Raw genomic sequence first — 24,024 nt, forward strand, 5'->3', positions numbered from 1 at the left:
TGAGAAGGAGAAGAGTGTTCAGGCCCAGGGTAACCTTCCAAAAGCTACATGAGCTGGATATTGTAGAGCGTTACATGGTGAACAGGGACACATTACAACAACTCTGTGAGATCTGCCAGCCATACCTCTCAACTGTACAGATTTTTGCCTCATATTTTTGGTCCATTTTTCAAAAAAGGTGGGTTTCTGGCAAATTAGCACTAAATCATTAAAGATTAAAATTAAAAAATAATGACACACATTTGAGTTTTAGTCATCATACCTTTCAGAAAATCCATGCTGATGTAAAATATGTTATTCTATTAACTTTCTAGGTTTGTAAGAGCAATATTTAAAAATTAGTCCTATTTTTGGGCCTTTGTCCCACTTTTACTTATGGCTTTGTCCAGATTTCTTGCTCTAAGAGGTTGAGAGTTATGCTGCCGGCCTCAACTTAGACTCAGAGCAAACTGAGTGGAACTCGCTCAGTGGAAACTAAGGTATGTGTAGCCCTTAATATATTAGCTACAGGTACTTTTCAAAGATAAACTGGGGACATGATGGGTGTGTCACAGGCATCAGCATCCAGGATCCTCCACCAGTTCATGGATCTTATGCTTATACATGCCAGTGAACACACATATTTCCTCCTGACTGCTGAGGAGAAGACCAGCAATATGCAATACTTCTGTTGTGCAGCGGACTACCCTGAAGTACTGGGTGCCATAGATTGCACTCATGTACACATCAAGGTACCACCTGGTGATCAGGGTGGAATCTACATTAACCACAAGGGATACCACTCTATCAACTGCCAAGTTATGTGCAATGTCGAGGGGATTATGTTGAATGTGTGTGCTGGAAATCCTGGCAGTTATCACGACTCTCATATTTGGCACACATCACAGCTGTACCAGATATTTCCTTGGGGGGGACATCACTCAGGGCCATTTACTGGTGAATGCTGGTTATGCCCTGGAACTGTGGATGATAACATCCATCAGAAATGCACACACACCCACAGAAGAATGCCATAGTGAGGCACACGCACAAACTAGGAACATCGTAAAACATGTGTTTGGGCTTCTGAAGACATGGTTCCAGTACCTAGATATATCCAGTGGAGCCTTGCAGTATACTCCATGCACATGTACCCAAATATTTACAGCTTGTGCTATACTGCACAATCTGATCCTGTGGAAACAGCTATAGCAGGATCAACAAGGGGAAGGGACACACATCCTCCCACCAACACGTAGGTCACCACAGGCACTGGTACAGGAGGACTCTGAGGAAGAAACCCCAGCTGCTGTCACTGTAGGTACAAGTAAGTGTGCTCAGTATGCCCTTGCTTTGGATAAGAGACAATGCATAGCACACTCATTGCCCATCTAGGCACCTAGGGTCTAATACTTTCCTCCTACTTACATACATATATTAAAATTGATGCCAGGCAACTCACAAAACCTTTATCTATACATGTATTGACTGTGTACTGTTTGCATCCAACAGAGTAAGCCCTGAACTAATGCTGTGTCAACTGCCACATTTGCAAGGTAAGGCATAAACCTAGACTGTAGTGTTGAAGACTATTATGACATATCTTTGTATATCTTACCTTGTTGCAGTATGCAAATATAGGGTCTATATTAGATCACCGAACGCTTTGGTTAGCGAATGGTGATTAATCGACCCCATGTAAGTGAAAGCTTACAAAACCAAACTGTCAGAACAGCGATTTTTTTTCCAAGGGGAAAAAAAAAATCGCTGTTCCAACAAAAAAATTAAAAAAAAGAAAACACGTTAATACATGATATTAAGTGGGGGGGGGGGCTTCACCCCCACACCCCACCTTACTTAAATATATCATCTCCGAGACCGCATTACAGTGCCAAAAACGGCAAACTACCGAAGCGGCCAAGCAAATTCTTTCCCAAGGAAAGAATTCGCTTACATGCCACTTCGATATTTTGCCATTTTGGCATTTACAGCTCGGCCGTCGCATTCGCTAACCTGCATCTTCGGTCAGCTGATAGGAACTCCGAATATATGGTAGTGCTTTTGTAAGGGAAGTTAAGTTAACATGTGAGTACACACACTTATATTACTACATTGTTACCATATGTAATTATAATGCATCAGGCATGAAATGCTCACACAGTCCAACCACAGCTGAATACTGGTACATTATGTAAGAGAGAAGTTAGGAAGTGAGTCAAGTCCATTGCAGTTTTTGACTTCAGACTAGTTTGTATCTTAAGTTTCCATACCTCCAAACCGTACCAAATTACTTGTTTTTTTACCAAGTTTTGGGGTCAAATAATGGGGTGCCACAATTCCTGAGTGGCACCTGTTCATTTCTGATTTTTCCCAGCTTTTATTTTTTTTTATTTTTTCCACGCATTTTTGAGCTGATGTCATCACATGCATGATGACGTCAGCTCCGTCAGCCTATCGGAATTGAACTCAAGAGGTCATTTCCAGGATGGCTGGTTGCTTGACTGCATCTGCAAGCAGGAAGCATCTAGCATCTGTGTGAGTGGGAAGGCTTCAGGAAGGGCTTGCGTTTTGATCTGGATATCATACTACTGCTGCAGAGCTTGTGCAAGTGGAGCAGGAAGGACTTGCATATGGGATGCTTCAGGTAGGAAACTGTCAAGAAAAGGTGTGTGTGTGTGTGTGTGTGTGTGTGTGTGTGTGTGTGTGTGTGTGTGTGTGTGTGTGTGTGTGTGCGCACATGCATGTGTCTGTGGATGTGTCTGTGTTCTTGCCTCAGTGATGTAAATGTTGACTTTCTGGTCATTCAGTGTTCTGAGGTATACTCCAGTCATGTAACCAAAAGAAAAAAAAAAACAGTTTCATGTAATTGCACTTTTTTATTTTCCCCAAACCCTCCTTTACATTTCCCAGGCTGGCACTGTGAACAGGATCTGTTTAGGAGGGCCCACCAAAGAGCAGATAAAAAATAGATATATAAAACAAACATGTAAAGCACGAGAGAGAGGGAGAGAGATACATACACACAAAAGCATCATGGGCAACTGTCTAATTTAGGGGTGTTTTTGATTACATGAATTAATGGGGTCTCTTCATTTATGCCTTACATTGACCCTGGTCAAATACATTTCCTATGTCATCGGAGACCTCATCTCACAAACACAGATAAGGTACAGGAGGACAACAACAATTTTAATCATTAGACAAATAAAAAGAAATGCTCTTAAAATATGTGTATACAGATGGCAAACATCTTCACCTAGCTGAAAAGTTTATCTTAAGATAAAACAGAATATATCGGCGATCGTTATCTTACAACAAGTTTACGCACTTGGATTTGACTTTTTCCCCTACACTATTCTGCTGCAAAATTATGCAGTTGCATCTTATCTTGGTAAATTCGGTGCAACCTAGAGCAAGATAAGAGAGTATAAAATGCTGTTGTTTTTCCTGATCATCCCTTGCTTTTTCTAGGACTTAAAGTTCCCAAGAGAAGTTAAAGGAACAGTATATGCAGAAAGTGCCAGAAGGCAACATACATCTTAAATATGAACATACACAAATAGGTTCCTAGGTTCATAGGTTCATACTAGGCTATCTGCCCTAGGGCATTTATAAGCCTAGCCAGAGTGTGTTTGGCTTTCGCCACCCATTTTAAATTAATTTTGCTATGCCCTTTTTCGAGGTTAGTATACTGTGCCTCTAACAGTGACACAGAAGTGATACCCGGGGTAAACCTACAATCTCCCATTCACTCATCAAGATTCCTCTTGAAGAGAGTCAATGAGGGACTCTGCCTAACCTGGACTGAGATTTTATTCCAGAGTGAAGGGAGCCTCTGGGTTATGAATCTGTCCCTCCAGCATGTCCTATTTATTTTAGTGCTGAGGTTCAAGTCGCTCAAGCGCGTAGCTCGATGGGATTTGGATTTTCTGAGGTGCAGCGTGTCCATTAATTCCGGGTTGGACATGGCTTTATACATCAGGCACAGATCGCCTCTGAGCAGGCAGCATGCCACTGAGTAGAGCTGGAGTTTCTTTAACTGGGCAGCATACGGCATCTGTTTGAGCCCCTTGATCCTCTTGGTGAGGTACTTTTGGGGTATTTCCAGTTGCTGCAGGTGTCTGGTAATGTACATTCCAAAAGGGGCATTGTACTCAATTATGGGCCTGATGAGGGATGAGTAAAGAGGCACGATGACCTCCCCTGATCTAGATGTGAATCCCTTCATGATTAGGTGGGCTATATAAAATGTTTTTCTAACCACTTTGGCCACGTGGTTGTCAAATGAGAGATTGCTATCAACTTGGGTCCCCAGGTCCCTAATTAGTTCTTCTGCACTTAATGGATTACCACCTATGTGGTAATTTGTGGGCACTTTGTTTTTGCCAAAGGGGATGACTATACACTTTTTGGCGTTTAGCTTGAGGCCATGGCTCTGGCACCAGTTGTCTGTTTCTATGAGGCCCTTTTGGAGGATGCTTGTTTTGGCTGGAGAGTCTATTATGGTGCCCAGTTTGCAGTCATCTGCGAACTTGGTCAGCCACAGTCCTTCCATGTTGGCCTGTACCTCGGAGAAATATATACCGAACAAGAGAGGTCCTAAGAATGAGCCTTGTGGGACACCACTTGTAACTGGTTTGGAGTCTGACATGGCTCCAGCTATTCTAACCATGTGGGTTCTGTCCTTGAGCCAGTTTGCAACCCATCTAGTGATATAGGGGTTTATATTTAAGCTGGTGAGCTTATCTATAATGCCCGAGTGGGGTATTGTATTGAAGGCTTTTGCGAGGTCCAGGTAGGCTGTGTGGTCCACCTTCTCCTCGTCAATGGCCTTGGTGACTGTTTCAAAGAAATCAACCAGGTTTAAGAGGCAGGATCTGCCCTTAAAGCCGAACTGGGTAGGATCCAGTGTCTGTAGGTCCCCAATATCTTTATTTATAAGGTCCATAATGATCCTTTCCATAGCTTTGCAGACCAAGCTAGCGAGACTTATGGGGTGATAGTTTCTAGGATCCGTTGAGGTTGAGGCACCACCTTTGTGGAGAGGGACCACTGTTGCTGTACGCCACTCTTTGGGTACATATCCTGTAGTAAGGCTGAGACTGAACAGTAGTTTTAGGTTTGGGTTTAGCTCTTCTTGGAGTTCATGTAGGACGCAGCCCGAGACACCGTCTGGTCCCATTGATGCTGTGTTTCTTGCTTTGGAGAGGGCAGCTCTTACCTGAGCATCTGAGATGTCAGGGGGGCAGCACTCTGCTGGGATAGATATTAGCCCTTTTGGTGGGGAAGGGGGGGGAGAAGTTTGCGCTGTACCTGTCAGCTAGGATGTTGGCAATGTCTGTGGGTTCGGTGTATTTTTTGTCATTTTGGACTAATTCTGAGCACATCTGGGAATTCCCACCCAGGTTCCTAACATAACTAAAGAAAGCCTTGTGATTATCCTTAGTGTCCTGTGCAATTTTTCTCTCGAAGCTGGCCTTAGACGATTTTATGAGTGCCCGTAGTTTTTTGCTAATACTGATCAGAGATGCCTTTCCTTTTTGGGATTTTGCTCTGTCATGTAGTAGCTTCCTCCTTCTATTGTATAGTTTGTTTATGGCTGGGGTCCACCAGACAGGACGCCTGCCTTTGGAGGATTGGGTCTTGGTTTTATTTGGGATTGCATGATCCATGCATTCCTGAAGGTGTTCATAGAATGCATTTATAAAGGATTTTCTGGTCTGGGCATATCCACAGGCCCGGGGGCTTTGAAGGATTCCACCTCCGTTTTGAGGAGTGTGAAATTTGCTTTAGAGAAGTTTTTCACTGTGGTTTTATGGGCATGGGGTGGGGTCGGGATGTGAATATCCAGTGAGATTAGTTTATGGTCTGATCTTACCAGTGAGGGATACACTTCTGGTCTGGAGCATAGAGTCCCCATGTTGGTGATGATCAGGTCCAGTATGTTTTCCCCTCTTGTGGGAGTGGTAACAAGTTGTTCCATAGCATTTGAGTTTATAAATTCTAGGAACCTTTGGGCTAAGGTATTGGAGCTAGAGTAATGCTCCCAGTCTATGGTTGGGTAGTTGAAGTCACCCAATATAATGGTGTTTGGAGAGATCTTCATATTTTCCAGTGTTCTCAGGAAGGCCGAGTGGGGTTCCTGGGTTTGGGAGGGTGGTCTGTAGCAGGCTATAAACTGGAAGGCAGTTTTACCCACTATTAGTTGCACATGGATAGTCGCTGATGCTTCGTGCTGTGCCACCAACCTGGAGGTGTGGGTATCTTTGACGAATATTGATACTGCCCCTCCTTTTGTGGTTCGGTCCAAGTTTTTGGGCCGAAAAGCATGGTATGAGGTATAACCTGGTAGTGCTAGGGTGCTCTCGAGAGCCTTGAACCAAGTTTCTGTTACTGCACAGATATCGATGTTCTCCATGCTAAGGAGAGTTTCGAGTGCATGCATCTTGAGGTTTAGATTTCTGGCGTTGAGTAGCATTACTCTTAGTTTCTTATCCCTATGTGATACCTATGGAGCCTTTCTTATCCCTATGTGATACCTATGGAGCCTTTTCCTCCTAAAATATATAGTTTTCCAGCAAGTCAACACAGACTGAAGTCAGTAAGCGCTAAACAGACATTTGAGGTTTATGCTTCAAGTCATTCAGAAAAATGTACGCTAACACAGAAGCCTCCTATTGCAGTAACATTCAAAGTTTCAGGACATTAAAGTCTGTTCCTGTTTTTGGACCTTTGCTCCCCTTATTATGTTGGGCTTTGTCTAGTTTTTGCATTAACAGCCCATAATGGCAGGGGGAGAAAAAAAATCAGCAACAGAGAAAAAGGTGTTGCTTTTCCTGAACAGCACTGCTGTACTGTGCAAGTGTGGGAATGTAACTCCTATACACTTTTGCAGTACATCAGCAAATGAGGAAGAATGTGGAGGAACACTACAGCACCATTATACAAAGACATTATTTAAGAATGGCATGCGATTTCTTTCTTAAATAATGTCATTGTATAATAGCAATAATGAATGACTAGGTGTGGGTTGGGTATCACATGATTACCCACAGATGGCTTTGTTTAATCACTTGAACTTCAACCTCATGATTAAGCCATGACAAACATGAGGTAATCCTGTGATACCCATGCCAAGTCATGGGTTATTGCTTAAATGCAACTTCTTTTATGAACCAGGGCAATCTATCCTTTAGTCCTACTTAGTCTTATTTTGTCAAAACTCTATCCGCAACCTATCACTGCATCATCATCAGCCCCCTTTTTCCCTTTTTCTACATGGGGTCAGGGAATCGTATTAACTGTCACCATTTCTCTCGATTCAGTGCCACACTCCTGCCTTCTTTGACACTCATGCCTGACTGTTGCAGATCTTCTCTCACACAGTCTATCCACCTCTTTTCTGGATGTCCTCATTTCCTCTTACCTTCTTCCTCTCTGTCCCAAATCTACTTCACCAGATTGTCTCCTGTTTTTCTGCATGCATCCAAACTACTGTAATCTGTTCTCTTTGACCTTTTCTGCAATTGGAGTTAGTTTGTCTTCTGCTCTTATATCTTTGTTTCTTTGTCTGTCCCACAAAGTGCATCCTGCCATTCTTCTTCCATCACCTCTAGCTTCATCTGCTCTGCCTTCACTGCTCAGGTTTCTGTACCATACAGTAGTACTGGTCCTACCACTGTCTTGTACACCTTACCTTTCAGCTTCTTTGGCACTCTTCTGCCAAAGACTACACCTGATACTATATGCCAGTTGACTGCAGCCCCTCTGATTCTATCTTTGATTTCCTCAACCACTCCTCGCAGACACTTGAAGCTATTTAACTATTTCACTATCTTCCCTTCTATCTCAATTATCAGCTTCTTCTGATTTCCCCAGTTTGCTGCCATTACCAGTTTCTTATCTGTGCTTAGTTTCATTCCATATGCCTTCAGTTTTGCAATCCATTGCTCTACACTTTGCTAGATTTCTTGCTCAGAGTGTGCCTGTAATGCCACATCATCTCCTTACAGCAACTTTGTTTATTTGTCCCCTTCAACCTGTTTTCTAATGTAGTCCATCACCAGTATGAACAGCAGTGGGATCAGAGCTGAACCCTGGTATACACCCATTTTCTCTGGGAAACCCTCTGTGATGCCAAACACTGTTTGTACTTGAGTCATTGGATCCTTGTACATAGCCTGCACTAATTCTACCAATGTTTCTGAGACTTCAAACCACTCCATTACTGCCTAGATCAGCTTTCTTGGGACCTTGTTATATGCCTTCTCAAAGCCTAAGAGTGCCCAGTTGGACACTTTCCTCATCTCTAGCTTCTTCTCAACTATCTGCCTCACTGCAAACATCGGGTCAGTTGTGATGCATCCTAATCTAAATCTGAATTGCTCATCTCCCATCTTACATTCTACTACTCTGTATATCCATTTATCAAACTGCCTCTCCTGAACTTTCATGCAATGTGATAGGAGTTTGATGCCTCTGTTGTGGATGTTCCCTTTGTTCTTCTACACTGGCATGAGTATGCTTATTTTCCAGTCATCTGGGATATACTTTTCTCTCCACACTGCTCTGAGTACCCTCAGGAGCCATTCCCCACTATTTCACCCAGCATCTTTATCATATCTGCTGTTACCACATCTGAGCCTGCTAATTTCCCTGACTTCATTTTCCTCAGATCTATTCTTACTTCTTCTCTCATCATAGGCTGTTTATGGGGAAGTGAGGTTTTCATAGGATCATAAGATCATAGGAAGTTGCAAGGCTATTGACCCTGAGGACCTTATAAGCCTAAGTAGGAGTTTAGCCCATGTTTAGCAAGTCAGCACGCAAAGCCCCTGTCCAGCAGGGACACAGGTGGAATCCCAGAGGTGTATTTTTTGTTTACCATCCAGTTATTCAGCTTGAGCTTAAAAAGGGATAATGAGGTACTCTACTTGATGTGGAGAGGAAGTCTATTTCACAGATGTGCGAGTCTCTGGGACATAAATCTGTCCCGCCAACAAGTCCTATTGATGTCACAGACTAGGCTGAGGTCACGCATGCAGGTTACTCGAGTAGAGCTTGACTTGTGGATATGCAGCAGTCCCATCAAGGCAGGGTCTGAGATTGCTTTGTATGCCAGACAGAGGTCACCTCTGAGGAGTCTGTATGAAATGGAGTAGAGGGACAGGGCTTTTAGCCTATCTGTGTAGGGTAGATGTTTGAGGCCCTAGATTCTCCTGGTGAGGAGCCTCTGTGGTCTCTCCAGCTGATGCATGTGCTTTGCGAGGTACATGCCAAAGGGGGCATTGTCCTCAATAATTGGGCTTATAAGGGAAGAATACAGGGATGTTATGACCTCCTTGTCTGTGATGAGATACTCTTACTTATGAGGTGGGCCGTACAAAGCTTTTCGTACAATGGAAGAAACATGGTGGTCATTCATAAGCTGCTGAAAATACTTCTATCTGCCTTTGATGTCCTGTGGACAGGTGAGAAGGTTGTTGCTGGCATCCCTTATGAAGGATGTTTGACTGTCTTCTTTATCTATCTGTCTTTGTCTTGCAACCTGATATAGTTTCTTTATGCCACTTAATGAGTCACTTTCCAGAAGTTGGTAGAGTGCCTCTGATGCCTGTTCTTTGCTATTGCAGCTCCTTTCTTAGCTTCTTTTTCAGCCAACCAGTATGCCTTCCTAATCTGGTCACTCTTTTCTAAATTCCATTTTTTCCTGCACTCTTTCTTTCTTTTGATGAATTCCTGGACTTGTGCATTCTACCACCACCTTTCTTTATGTACCTTATTTCCATATCCGACTTGGCCACATATCTGTTCTGTAGTCCTCACACATGCTGTTCTCAGGTGCTGCCATTCTTCTTCAACTCCACCTATTTCCTTCTCTTCTTGAGGGTACTAGAGCCCCGAGTAATTCTTTGAACTGTATTTTCTCTCCAGCCAATTTCAATGTCTTCAGCCTGTTCTCCGTTGACCTTCTCTCTGACCACTGCTTGCAACATATTGTGACAACCAGTGGTTTATGCTGTGGGCTGAATGTTGGCCACTTTCGTATGTGATCTATGATCTTGTGGCTCAGGCAGTCCTTGTATCCTGTGGGCTGAATGTTGGTCACTCTTGTATGTGATCTTGTGACCCAGGCTCATGCTGTCCTACTTTATCTAGTAGGTCCTACAACTGCTGTTTTTTCCTCACTATCCCTATAGTGGGGCATAGGCTGAGATTATGAATACTGCCTTATCATTTCACTAGAGTCTGATTGCCATGAGTCAGTCACTAATGCTGATGGTATCGCTTGCTGCCTTCTGAAGCCTCCCTGTTTGGCAGGTTGATCGATTTTACGTCCAGCTTTTGCTCAAACAGAGCTATTCCAGGTAACCCAGGCTGACCGGCATTAGCATGGGTCCCTGGCATAGGTGAGGTCCTCAGCTCATCACCTATAACTACCCATGCCCATTTGGCAACATTAGTCAACATGACAAAATCACCTAGAGCCATATTTTACACCATCATGTGGCTAGCCCCGCCACTGCATGCAAGGCAGCACTCAATCTGTGATCCATGTTCTCCTATCTTCAGGATACTGTGCACCACAGTAGATGCTCATAGTGGTTGGTCTGTTCAACTCTTCCCCCTTTAGAGCACCATATAGACTCTGTGCTGCTACCCACAGCTCCATTCATTGGTGAGTTTGAGATGGAAACACTCAGCATGTTTTTGGATGTGGGAGGACCCCCAACGAGACAAAGAGAGAACATGCAAACTCCAAACAGGCATTGGTCGGAGGTCAGGATCGAACCTTGTATCTTGTGCAAAGGAGGCAAAGACCTTAACCATTATGTCAACTGGTCTGGAAAGGAAAATAAAGTAACCTAATAAAAATGGTTACTGTGGGCAAAGAAGATTTAGAAACAGAGACAGGGAAGAAAGGAATTAAATACACTATGCAGAAAAAAGAAGATGGGCTGAGAAATGTACAAATGTCACTTGAATTTCCAAGAGCAAATGGTTAGACCACGTCCTCACAAAGAGGCAAATGAGATCTGAGGTAACAGGGAGAGGTGCATTGTGGGTAAGGGAATGTCTCCTCATTCTATTTATTGTATATTTTGTAATTTTATATAACTTTTTGTACATATAATTGTACCAGTAGTCTCATACTTGTATGAAACCTAAACTTCAGTCTTTTCCTAAATGTAACATCTTCCCTGCTGAGACTATTGATTGTTCTGTTACCTACTTAAGTAGTGATTTCCTTCTTTTTGTGCTTGTTATTATTGTGAAAATACTGATTTTTTTATGTATATCACTGAAGTTTGCCCACCCAATTCATGCCTATGAAAGGTGGCTATTCAGTATAAAGTTTTATTTACCTTTTAGCTTGCATCAGGACTAAAAAGTCTCATCAAATAACCAGTGTGTACTATATGCACACATGCAAAAGCCCCTGATTAAAAAAAAAAATAATTGAAAAGTTATATACAGGCTCATCTTGAAACTCTCTCTCTCTCTGTGTGTGTGTGTGTGTGTGTGTATATATATATATCTATAGATATATATATATATATATATATATATACATATGTGATGTGTGTGTATATATATATATATATATATATATATATATATATATATATATATATATATATATAAACTATTATAACTACTTTCAGGAGTAAAACCACTGTTGAATATGAAAACCTGAATGATCATAAAAAATACAAGGCAGAGACTGCAGTTAAGATTTGAGCGCTTTCATTCGTTCTTTATTCATCATAGTCGAACTTCTTCAGAAATCTAACTATAAAACATGTACAACTGCACATAACGGCTAGTAGGAATGTGCAGATATCAGTTTCCTTCCCTTATCTGTTCCATTTAAGGTAGCATTTGATATTAAGTGTGCCGTTAAGACTTAGGGGGGTGTCAGCCATGAGTGCAATTTGCCATGTAAGTTCTCGCACTTCTAGAGGTGTGTTTGTGTCCCCCACTGAAAGTGGAGACTTGTTCTAGGATTAAGAATTTAAGCAGGCTATTAGGGCAGTGATTGGTGTGATGTTTGGCAATTACATTTGTTAGGTCACCATGTCTAATGACAAGCAAGTGTTCCTTAATGCAGTCGCTAAATTTACCAATGGTTTTGCCTATGTAAAAGGCATTATGAAGGGAGCAGGACCTGAGGTAGACTACATTCTTAGTGCTGCAGTTGCCATGTCATCGAAATATGAAGAGTGCAGTTCTGCTGCTGTTGTTGAGGTGGAATTAGCTGCCAGTCTGAATGTATTTACAGCAGCAGCATTTCCACCAGGGGTAGGTACCGGGGGTACCTGAGGGAGCATGTGGGTTGGTATCAGGGTGCATGTCTAAGAGCATTTTTAGGGACTTGCTTCTTTTGTAACAGAACTTTGGTTCTTTCCCTGTTATTTTGTAGAGGTCTGGATTGCTGCAGATGATGCTCCAGTATTGAGTAAGTATGATCCTAATGGCCTCAGCATCTATCAATATTGGTAGCAAGAATCTGAGCAGGTTCTGTTGCTCATGAGGTGGAGGCCAGTTGGGGAACTCATATTTCAATATGGAATTGTGCCTGGTGTATCAATCTTCTGATACTTTCTTACAACAGTCGGATATGAGCCGGAGTGGGTTGTGCCTATCTTTGAAAAGGCCGCTGAGGAATTGGGATTCCTTATCAAACATGTGGTCTTCACTGGTAATGCGACAAACACATACGAACTGGCCTTTGACTGTGTTACTTTTGATGTGGGCAGGGTGCTGGCTTCTTTAGTCAAGGTAGTTGTTTCTGTAGCTGGCTTTTCTGTAAATGGCAGAGCTGAACTGGCTGCTTTGGGGGGGTCTAATGAGAGTACGATACCCAGGAAATTTACTTGGTAGCCTGTTCCTGATGCCATGAATTTTAAGAACTTAATGCTGCAACTGATGTCCACTAGGAAGGCATTAAGTTCTTGCTGGAGCCTTTCCAGAGAAAAAAGGCATCATCAATATACCTTTTCTATAGGGCTGTGAGCTTAAACCCTTCTAATTTAGTGAGGGAGTTTTTTTCCCAGCTAAATAGGACTAAATTCACGTATGCGGGTGACATTTTGACACCCGTGGCAAGTCCTTTAGTTTATTTGCAAATAGTCACTTCGAACGAGAAGTATTTGTTCTCTAGTACCAGTTTTAGCAAAGTGCTGAGCATACTGATTCTATTAGTGTCCATTTTGATGTGCTTCTTTAGGTATTTTCCCCCAAGTTTTAGTCCCTCGTCATGGGGGATGCTAGGGTAGAGGGCAACTACATCTAGTGTAACTAGTGTGACCTCAGTGGGATTATGATTCAGGATTTGCTGAAAGCTGAAAATCTGGTTCAAAGATTCCCATGAGTCTTTTAGGTAAATGTCCGAGTTTGGACAATTAGGTTGAGGTAAAAATAAAGGAGTTCGGAGATGAACTCGTTTTTGGTCCTTTTGGAGGATACTATCTGTCTAAGTGGGGGGGGGGGTTGGGGATCCTTGTGGATCTTTGGGATCCCAAAGAGTTTTCTGACTTCTGGTGCTTCCACTTGCATGAAGTCAAACTCTTCTTCTGAGATGCTGCCTTTTGCAGGATCTCTGTATGTTTTTTATCTATGTGCTGGAAACTGGCTAATACTTGATCTTTCTGGCAGCGACAGTAACAGTCTTCCTGACACAGTATTTCTTGCATTTTGTTTACATACATTTCTTGCTTCATAATGATCCCTGCTCTTTTATCTGTTTTAACTTCTTTGATGGTAGTGGATTGTCTGAGGGATTGCAGTGCTACTTTTTCTCTATGGGACAAGTTGACCCATCTGTTTTTGGGTTTGTTATTGAGTGTGGCTCTAATTTCCTCTTCGCAAACTTTGATGAAAATGTTGATGCAGGCGTTGAGGGTGGGGTTGAATGTGCTTTTCCTTCTAAGCAAAGGGGGCTCACAATGCCATCAGAGCTATTGTCATCACTGCAGGAACTTGGAGGATGATGACTGGAAGCCATTACTGTAGACGAGACTAGCACTAGAGTCTGTTTCACTCTCATGCATGTGGTTAGAGTGGTTGTTGAGTATCGGCATACATTCTTGGCTGCCGCTGTGGTTGTTTTTATATATATATATATATATATATATATATATATATATATATATATATATATATATATATATATATATATATATATATATATATATATATATATATGGGCCTACTTCTTTTGGTCGACAACTCATATAACTGACACTCATTTGGTCAACAGCTCATTTGGTCGACAAACATTCCAGGTGTGCCCCCCACACCCCCCCCAACTATATATAACAACTCCACAGTCGCACAGCAGTGGGGAGGGGGGCAAATCCCAGGTTTTTGCCTTGAATACTTTTTGTCAGCGAAATGAGCTGTCGACCAAATGAGTGTCAGTCATATGAGTTGTCGACCAAAAGAAGTAGACCCATATATATATATATATATATATATATATATATATATATATATATTTTTTTTTTTTTTTTCCTTTATAATCTCAAAATACAAATACTGAAATCTCGAATTTCAGTATCTGGAGACATAAAGGAGAATTTTTAAAATAGCGAAAGTGCATAATCGCGAATTCGAATATCTTGAATTCACGGTTATGGCTTTACGGTACTTTACTTGTGGTGCTTTGCATGGATGGTGTCTGGTGTCATGTGTAGACTTAGATGGAATTTAAGGTAAGTGAGTGTTTTGTAAGGGTTTTGGGTGAGAGTTTGAGTGTATGTGAGTTTGTAAGTTGTACGTGTGGGTTAGGGTATGCAGGTGAAAGTATGAGTGTGTAAGTGTTGGATGTGTTGTTTGTATATGTGTGATATGTGTGTGTGTGTGTGTGTGTGTGTGTGTGTGTGTGTGTGTGGAGGGACTGTAGAATGTCTGGGTGTGAGTTTACTTTCTTTTTCTGTTTGTGCGATCTCGGAGCTAGTATATATAAGTGGGGTGAGTAGGGGGGCTAGCTCCCCTTTTTATTTGTAGTGTAGGTTTGTGGATGTGTGGTGTTATGTTTTTGTGTGTTTTTTTTTTTTGTTTTCTACTGTGGGTATTGTGGCGTATATGTGGTGTGGTGTATGCTGTGTGCTCAGGATTTCAAATTTCGCGGTTTTGGGCTGTCAGTGTTTTGTGGAATCACCTTTATGCTAATGATTGGCAGTAGATTTTTACGTGCCGAGTTGCCGGCCCTGACGCACAACCTTCAACGAAGGTATGCCCATTCACGCATGTCTCCACACAGAAGACACTCTAGCTGAGAATCGATCAGGACAACGTCATACTGTGAGGCGACGCTGCCATAAGCACCACCAAGAGTATATATATATACATATATACATATATACATATATATATATATATATATATATATATATAGAGAGAGAGAGATCTATATATATATATATATATATATATATATATAAATGTGTGTGTGTGTATATATATATATATATATATATATATATATATATATATAGATATATATATAGATATATATATATAGATATATATATAGATATATATATAGATATATATGTATATGTGTATATATATATATATATATATATATATATATATATATATGTGTGTGTGTGTGTGTGTGTGTGCGTGTGTATGTGTGTGCGTGTGCACATACAGAAAAACTGCTGTATAAAACTCAAATATTTAAAACAGCAGTAACTTAAGAATTTGACAGCATTCATACTTCTAAGTTGAAAAAATAGCTGCTTTCAAATGCAGTAAAGTACTAATATTTAAGTTTTCATTTAGCCCTGATGGATAAGTAATATGCAATCTTAACTAAACCTTTCCTTTTGGTTCTATTGCCACCTGTTTTTACCTTTTATAAAACTAAGAAAACAAACTTCTTGAAATCTTCACATAACTCCATTTTTGGTAATAATGCTCACCTTCAAAGGCCATAGAATTTACAGTCTTATACATAATACATCATCTCCTCAGTCATATACTGTCTGTTGGACAACATGTGTTTCTCTATTATCTGGAAACATGAGATGCCTTGGTTATGTGGAATAACAGAAAAAAATATCTTTTAAATGTAAAGTAGTAAATGTTGTGCCAAGCCCATCATCTAGTACTCTCTAAAGCTTTAGAAAATGCTAGGACTCTTTCAACACAGTCATACTGATTCAAAATATGCCAAAGTGAGACTCCTGGTGTAAATAGATATCTTATTCTGTGATGGCTCCTTTCCATTCTACTGAAGGACACTATACAGTGTGAACATTTGCTTTTCACAGTATTAAAGATCTAGCACTGTTTCTATATGTTTCCTAAATACTGCTAAACATCTTTTCAAAACAGGAAGGCACCTGGAAACAGGAAGTCAAGAAACATTACCTTAATGTTCCTGACAAAACTTGTTAGACACAGCTAGAAATGTTTACTTTAAGCACTACCTAAATTTGCATCCTACATTGCATCCTCTGTCCCATTGTAGAATTTGTGTACACTGAGATTACTCATAAAGGAAGTGGTAGAAGCTTGAGTCATTAACTTTTCTTTCATTGGGCAAGCCATCAAATTTTATAATGCCTTGTATATTTAATTTTTTTCAAATTCCTCTGGAAATATGCCATATACATGAGACAGTTCAACTTCCAAAATGGCAAACTGTTGGATATATATTTCCCAAACATATGCATCACATGAGACTCCATGCCTGATGGATGGACAGCTGGGGTCTGAGGAGTCGGAGACTTTGTCAGAACTGCTGCAGAAACCATGGTATTTTATTTGCAGGCCTCTGCCAGAATGAAGCACCAAACCCTTTGTGGCTAGAAGATATAGTCCAGTTCTTTAGTCACTGAGAACATGATGTGCAGGCTACCAGAATCATCCTTGGAGGCATGTTTCATAGTGTCTACCAAGGCAAGTGCAACCCAAGAAGAATACAAAGTGAATTTGTAGCCTTTCTGAAGTCTCCACTGTTTAGCTGGGATAGGGCCACTAGTCTACCATTCTTCTGTTACACTGACTGAATGAACACACCACATTTGGGATATTCAGGTGGTGATGAACAGGATGGATGAGATGACCCACTGTTCATTATCTACTTAACATATTGGTTGTATCACTGAGGTTTAATGTTTTTCATTATAATAAGAGCCTTCCTAGGTGAACTGGCAAGAGACTGAGAGCTGAAGGAGTAAAGAAACTGTTTACTATAAGGACTGAAGGGAAATGGCTGCAGAAGACATGAATAACCTTGATCGTTTTGTAGAAGAAGCTGTATAATAAGTTGGAAATATCCTAGCTTTGACGCAGCAGACACAGACATTGCTGCTGATGTTGATGGCAATCTATGACAGAATATCTTCTGTCAATAAATCATAAACTGTACTAGCCTCAATTCTCTGGATCATAATTAACTGCATGTGAGATGTACCTAAATAATCATATGTTTAAATATTGTCATCTGTTATGTTATAGTAGGCAATTTTAGTGGTTTGTTTGTGTGTAAAGTCGACAAAACATGACTGCAGGAAAATTTATGGAAGTCCGGTTGCATGAAGTTGATTCAAGTAAAACAATTCTGTTTGTATAGTAAATATCTAAATGCAAGTAATACAGCTGCAATATCTTATAGAGATAGACAATAAACTGCTGTCATATTTTATTTATTTTAGGATTTTTTAAAAAGCATCCTAAAGTATAAGTACTGGATGGGACTGACAGATGCTGACCATGAAAAACAATGGAAATGGGTAGATGGGAAACCCTGTGACTGTACTGGAAAAAACAGACTGTAAGTTATCACAACAGAATATATTAAAAGCATGGTTTTCATGTCAGAAAGTGATTGATAACAAATACTTATGCCGTGGAAAAATAAACACAGTTTGTTGTAAGGTAGCTGGTATGCAACTTTATAACAGTATTTATTTGTCAAATGTCGCAATAATTTTCCATGATTTTGTGTGTGTGTGTGTGTGTGTGTGTGTGTGTGTGTGTGTGTGTGTGTGTGTGTGTGTGTGTGTGTGTGTGTGTCTGTGTGTGTGTGTGTGTGTGTGTGTGTGTGTGTGTGTGTGTGTCTGTGTGTGTGTGTGTGTGTGTGTCTGTGTGTGTGCAAAGCGTGACTGTACCTTGAAAGATCATACCTGTTACATTCTGTATAAACCAGCTACGACAATATTTAATGAACATATTTCCATGTTTTTATTAATAATTATAAATGTAATTTTAAGTATTTGCCAAATATAAAAATTTATTTTTTTCTTTTAAGACAACAAAGGTGAAACTGTATAAATGGCTCCCCATACTATATTCCCGTGCAAAAGGAAGATATTAAGAAATTATATGCACTGTATTACTCAATAAATACAGAAGTCAGAGAGAATCTTCTTGAATTTCCCTGTTATGCTACAGAAATAACTTGTATTGCATGTATAACATCCATTTCTCTGTACAAGAGGTGTGCTTCTGTATTTACAATTTAAAATGATAATGTTCATAACTCTGATAACCTTAAGTGGGATCCTTGTCTTCACTGCAATACTCCATACAGATCATCCACTTACCTGTTTAATAAGAATAAATAATTTAATAAGCCTATCAAGATTTCACAGAACAAAACAGGTGATAATAATTTACAAAATATATTTTCTAGTGAAGCTAAATTTGATTAGACTTTATAAATTAAATCTAGTATGAGGTGAATGTGATCTGTAAATGATAACTTTATCAGCACTGGAACAGAAGAATACAGGAACACAACTCTTAACTTCTTTGAGCAAGAAATCTGGACAAAGCCATAAATATGGGAGAACAAAGTCCCAAAAATAAGGACAGTTTTTAAATAGTGCTTTACAAACTTAAAAAGTTGACAATAACAGGTTTTGCATTAGCATGAATTTTCTGAAGGTTATGAAGCTGGAATTTCAAACATCTGTCATTATTTTCTGACTTCAGTTCTCAATAATATGGAATTGATTTGCAAGAAAACCACAATTTTATGAGAAACAGGCCAAAACTATGAGGCAAAAATCTAGGCATTCTGTGAAAATCTGTACAGTTGAGAGGTATACATAGGAACAGTACCAGCCATGAGATCATGGGAACCTTAAGATGGCATATACACCTTTAAATAGAAAAATATAAAAGTTTTTGTCACCCTCATTATTCACTTATTACTGCATACCTCACAAATCAGACAAGGCCTTTCATAATAAGCCTGGTGTAAATTTGTGGCTACCCATCTGATAAGTACTTCAGAGTGTAGTACTTTGTATGACTTGTAGTGGTATCTCATTCCTTAGGCTGGGAATATGCTGTGTTAGGAACCTGTCTTATCTTGTTCATATGTTGGTGTACATTTACATCTATAGTGTGGGTGCTTGTACAGGCATTAGTTTTGTGAAGAAATAGAAGGTGAATTCGGCTTGGGTCTTTCACGGCTCAAAAAGCTAACCACAGGTCATATCAAAGCAGCCAGTAGGTTGCTGATTATAAAGAGAGTCATGCTGATTGTTTCAGATTGTTGAAGGATTCAAGATCTTTAATTTTCTTGGTTCAAAATCTTTGAAGCCTTTTCAGATGAGTGATATGCTTAGATTTATACATACCAAAAGGGGCACTACATTTGATAATAGGTCTGATAAGGGAAGAATACATGGGTAGGATGACTTCTCTGCCTCTTGAAGATATTCCCCTGGCATGTAAATGGGCCATATAGATGGATTTCCTGACTATGGTGGAAACATGATGATGAAATGAGAGGGAGAGAAAGAGAGAGAGAGTTGTCCACATAAGTACCCATGTCACTTATGACCATCTCTATATGAAGAGGAATTGCATTTATAACTTAAGAGTTGAAAACAACTTTTTTGACAAATGCTACTTTGCTGCACTTTTTTTGCATTTAATTTTTTAAGTCATTTTAATACACATGTAACTACATATTTCAACTTCTGCTGGAGCCATTTATTATCAGTTGGTGAGTGGATAACAGTATCTAGCTTGCAGTCTTGGGAAAGCATGGTCAACCACACATCAGGGATATTAGCTTGGATGTCTCCAAAATAAATGCCAAGGGTCTAGTACAGATTTATTCTGTTCCACGCACATTACAATTTCATATTTAGAATGTGTACCAACAACTTTTGCAACATAAGAGCTGTTAAATAGCCAGCTGAGTATGTAGATAGACCACTCTTGCAGAAAGGAGTCACAGTGACTGTTCTCCAAGCATCAGGCTGAGGCTGAAAAGTTTAAACAGAGTCTCACAACATGCTTACCTGGCTCTAATGAGAATACATCCTGGTGTGCTGTCTGGTACCACTGAAGTATTATTTTTAGTCTTTGACAGAGATCCTAAAACTTGTTATATGGTGATTTCAGGGGAAACTAATTTTCAGGGAGACTGTTGCAACATCGTGGGTAGGTGGGATAAATTTAGCTCTATATTTGTCTCCTAATATACTGGCTATATACTTGGGATAATATTATGTATGAGCTTTGTGGATTGTTTGACAGTATGATGTAATCTTCTGACATAGCTGAAGAATGATTTGTAGTTTCTTTTGTTGTGTGTGTCAGCCTTGAGATTTGTTTCTACTTTACATCTTCTAATAGTGCTCTTAGGTTCCTTGCTGGTATGCTTCAGTGTGGTCTTGTGCGAGGAGATTAGAATTTCCTGCAACTTTTCATTATTTTCTTTCTTTTGTTATACAATTTATTGATACTGGTGTTCTAACAGGGAGGTTGATTCCTGGATTTTCCGTTATATTTTGGATGGATGGGTATTAACTCTTTTTTAATTTCTCCAAATCTTTTGGGTTTAATATGCCATAATGGGAGTGGACCCCATTCCTGAGTCAAAGTACGATTAAAGTTCATGAAATTAGTATCGTTTCAATCTTTGATATCAGCCAGAAGTGCTCTTCTCAGCACTCAGTGTGCACAGTAATGACTTCTTCTGCAGTTCATACAGTGTTACATGTAATGATAACATATTTAAGTATGACTGCAGATTTTTTTTTTTAATAAGACCCGCTACTCTTACTACTATTGGAACTGTGTGGGTATCTTTCTTCCACATTATTCTCGTTTCTGCCTGCAAATCCTGATATTTTATGATTTTGTGCCACTCTGTACGCAAGACATTGCAGTCACTGGGTGTGGTGATTTCAATGATCAATGCTACTTTTGTCTTCTTTTCATGGACCACTATATCTGGTGTTCTTGCATCTATCTTTTGAACTGTTGGTAGTGGGTGATCCCATGTGATATAGACTTCATAATTTTCTATGATGCTTTGTGGCTCATGTTTCCAGGGTTTTCAACCACTTCAATGCCATAATGTTTGCACAGTCCCCAGTGCAACAGTCTTGCCATATTATTATGCCTTTTAGTATACAGCCCTTCTGCCATTTGTATATCACAACCAGCAACAAGGTGTGTGACTGTTTCCAATTCTGTTTACAAATTCTATATTTGTCTGTTTCTCCCACACGTTCAATGGACTTTGTAAACCAATGTGTATGCAGCCCACTATCTTCGGCCACCAATATTAACCTTTCATCTCTTGGTTTGAATTTGTCAGTCCTTAACCATTCCTGTATTCGTTCCTGATCAACATGAGTTTCTTCCAGAAGTTTTCTATACTTGCAACTATTTATGTATTTTTCCACATTTCTTGCCTTCTCATCTAATCCTTCACCTTATATTCTTTCTTTTGTTTTTTGGCACATTCAGTTATTCCCTCTTTTTATCTACTTCTGGTTTCATAGTTTTATAGTTTCATAGTATAGTACTAGGCTATCTGCCCTAAGGCATTTATAAGCCTAGCCAAAGTGTATGTGGCTTTCGCCACCCCATGCAATGATACAAAAGTGTACAATTTAAATTAAATTTAGTTTACTGTGTCTCTATCTAGCAATGACACAGAGATTTCCCCCGGGGTAAACCTACAATCACCCATCCATTCGTCCAGATTTCTCTTGAAGAGAGTCAGTGAGGGGCTCTGCCTAACATGGACAGGTATCCTCTTCCAGAGTGCGGGAAGCCTCTGGGTTATGAATCTGTCCCTCCAGCATGTCCTATTCATATTTGTGCTGAGGTTTAGATCTTTAGCTCTCGTGGCTCTGATGGATTTGGATTTTTTGAGGTGGAGCATGTCCATTAATTCTGAATTGGACATGGCCTTGTACGTAAGGCACAGATCACCTCTGAGCAGGTGGTATGCTACTGAATAGAGCTGGAGCTTTTTCAGTCTGGCAGCATATGACATATGCTGGAGACCCTTGATCCTCTTGGTAAGGTACTTTTGGGGTCTCTCCAGCTGCTGCAGGTGCCGGGTGAGGTACATACCAAATGGGGCATTGTACTCAATCATAGGCCTGATAAGGGAGGAATATAAGGGTACAATGACATCCTTTGATCTGGATGTGAATCTGTTCATGATAAGGTGGGCAAGGTAGAAGGTCTTTCTAACCACTTTGGCGAAGTGGGTGTCAAATGAGAGGTCACTGTCAACTTGGGTCCCCAGGTCTCTGATTACTTTTTCCGTACTTAATGGATTACCACCTATGTGGTAATTTGTGGGTACTTTGTTTTTTCCAAAGGGGATGACTATACATTTTTTGGCATTTAGTTTAAGGCCATGACTCTGGCACCAGTCGTCTGTTTCTGTGAGGCCCTTCTGGAGGATGCATGTGTCAGCTGGTGTGTCGACTATGGAGCCTAGTTTGCAGTTGTCTACAGACTTTGTCAGCCACAACCCCCCCTATGTTTGCCTGCACATCTGAGAAATAAATGCCGAACAAGAGGGGTCCCAAGACAGAGCCCTGTGGGACTCCACTTGTGACTGGCTTAGAGTCTGACATAGCTCCAGCTATTCTGACTTTGTGGGTTCTGTCCTTTAGCCAGTTTGCAACCCGTCTTGTGACAAACGGGTTTACATTTAAGCTGTTGAGCTTCTCTATGATGCCTGAGTGGGGTATTGTGTTGAAGGCTTTTGCCAGATCCAGGTAGGCTGTATGAACTGCTTTGCCTTCATTGATGGCTCTAGTGACTGTTTCAAAAAAGCCCACCAGGTTTAAAAGACAGGATCTGCCTTTTACAAAGCCGAACTGGGTAGGGTCAATTGTCTGTAGGTTCCCGATGTCTTTGTTTATGAGTTCCATAATGATCCTTTCCATAGCTTTGCAGACCAGGCTGGTCAAGCTTATGGGGCGGTAGTTTCCAGGGTCTGTAGAGGTGCCACCTTTGTGGAGTGGGACCACTGTAGCAGTACGCCAGTGTTCAGGGATATATCCTGTAGCAAGGCTAAGATTAAACAGCGTTCTTATGTGCGGGTTTAGCTCCTCTAGGAGTTCATGTAGCATGCAACCCGGGACACCGTCAGGTCCCATGGATGCTGTATTTTTAGCTTTGCTGAGGGCAGCTCTCATCTGGACATCTGAGATTTCAGGGAGGTTGCATTCAGCTGAGATATTTATTTCATCTTTTTGGGGAGAGGGAGGGGAGCAATTTGCACTGAACCTGTCTGCCAGTATGTTGGCAATATCTGTGGGTTCAGTGTATTTTTTGCCTTTATGAACTAACTCTGCACATATCTGAGGGTTTCCGCCCAGGTTTCTAACATAACTGAAGAAGGCCTTGTGATTATCTTTAGTGTCCTTAGCGATTTTTCTCTCGAAGTTGGCCTTTGATGATTTTATTAGCGAAAGTAGTTTTTTGCTAGTGCTGATCAGGGATGCCTTCCCTTTATGGGATTTTGCTCTGTCTTGCAGTAGCTTCCTTCTCTTGTTATAAAGTTTGTTTATGGCTGGGGTCCACCAGATAGGATGCCTGCATTTGGTGGAAAGGGTCTTGGTTTTATTTGGGATTGCATGATCCATGCATTCTTGGAGATGGCCATAGAAAGCATTTGTGAAGGATTCAGCAGTGTGGGATATCGTTTCCACTGGCCCAGGGCGCTTGAAGGATACCATTTCAGTCCTAAGGAGTGTAAAGTCAGCTTTTGAGAAGTTTCTCACTGTGGTCTTTTGTGCTGGG

The 24,024-nt window shown here is 40.6% G+C and overlaps 1 protein-coding gene across 1 annotated transcript in view; it reads left to right on the top strand.

Moving 5' to 3' along the window:
* LOC122808693 (asialoglycoprotein receptor 1-like) overlaps nucleotides 1-24,024 on the top strand; it is a 659,094-nt gene that overhangs the window by 473,210 nt on the left and 161,860 nt on the right. The window contains exon 5 of the mRNA XM_044079681.1: nucleotides 17,655-17,773. Coding sequence (XP_043935616.1) covers nucleotides 17,655-17,773 — 119 coding nt within the window. The remainder of the gene's footprint in view (nucleotides 1-17,654; nucleotides 17,774-24,024) is intronic.

This window comes from Protopterus annectens, chromosome 8.part0 (assembly GCF_019279795.1).
Source record: "Protopterus annectens isolate FY-2018-M chromosome 8.part0, PAN1.0, whole genome shotgun sequence".
NCBI lineage: Eukaryota > Metazoa > Chordata > Ceratodontiformes > Protopteridae > Protopterus > Protopterus annectens.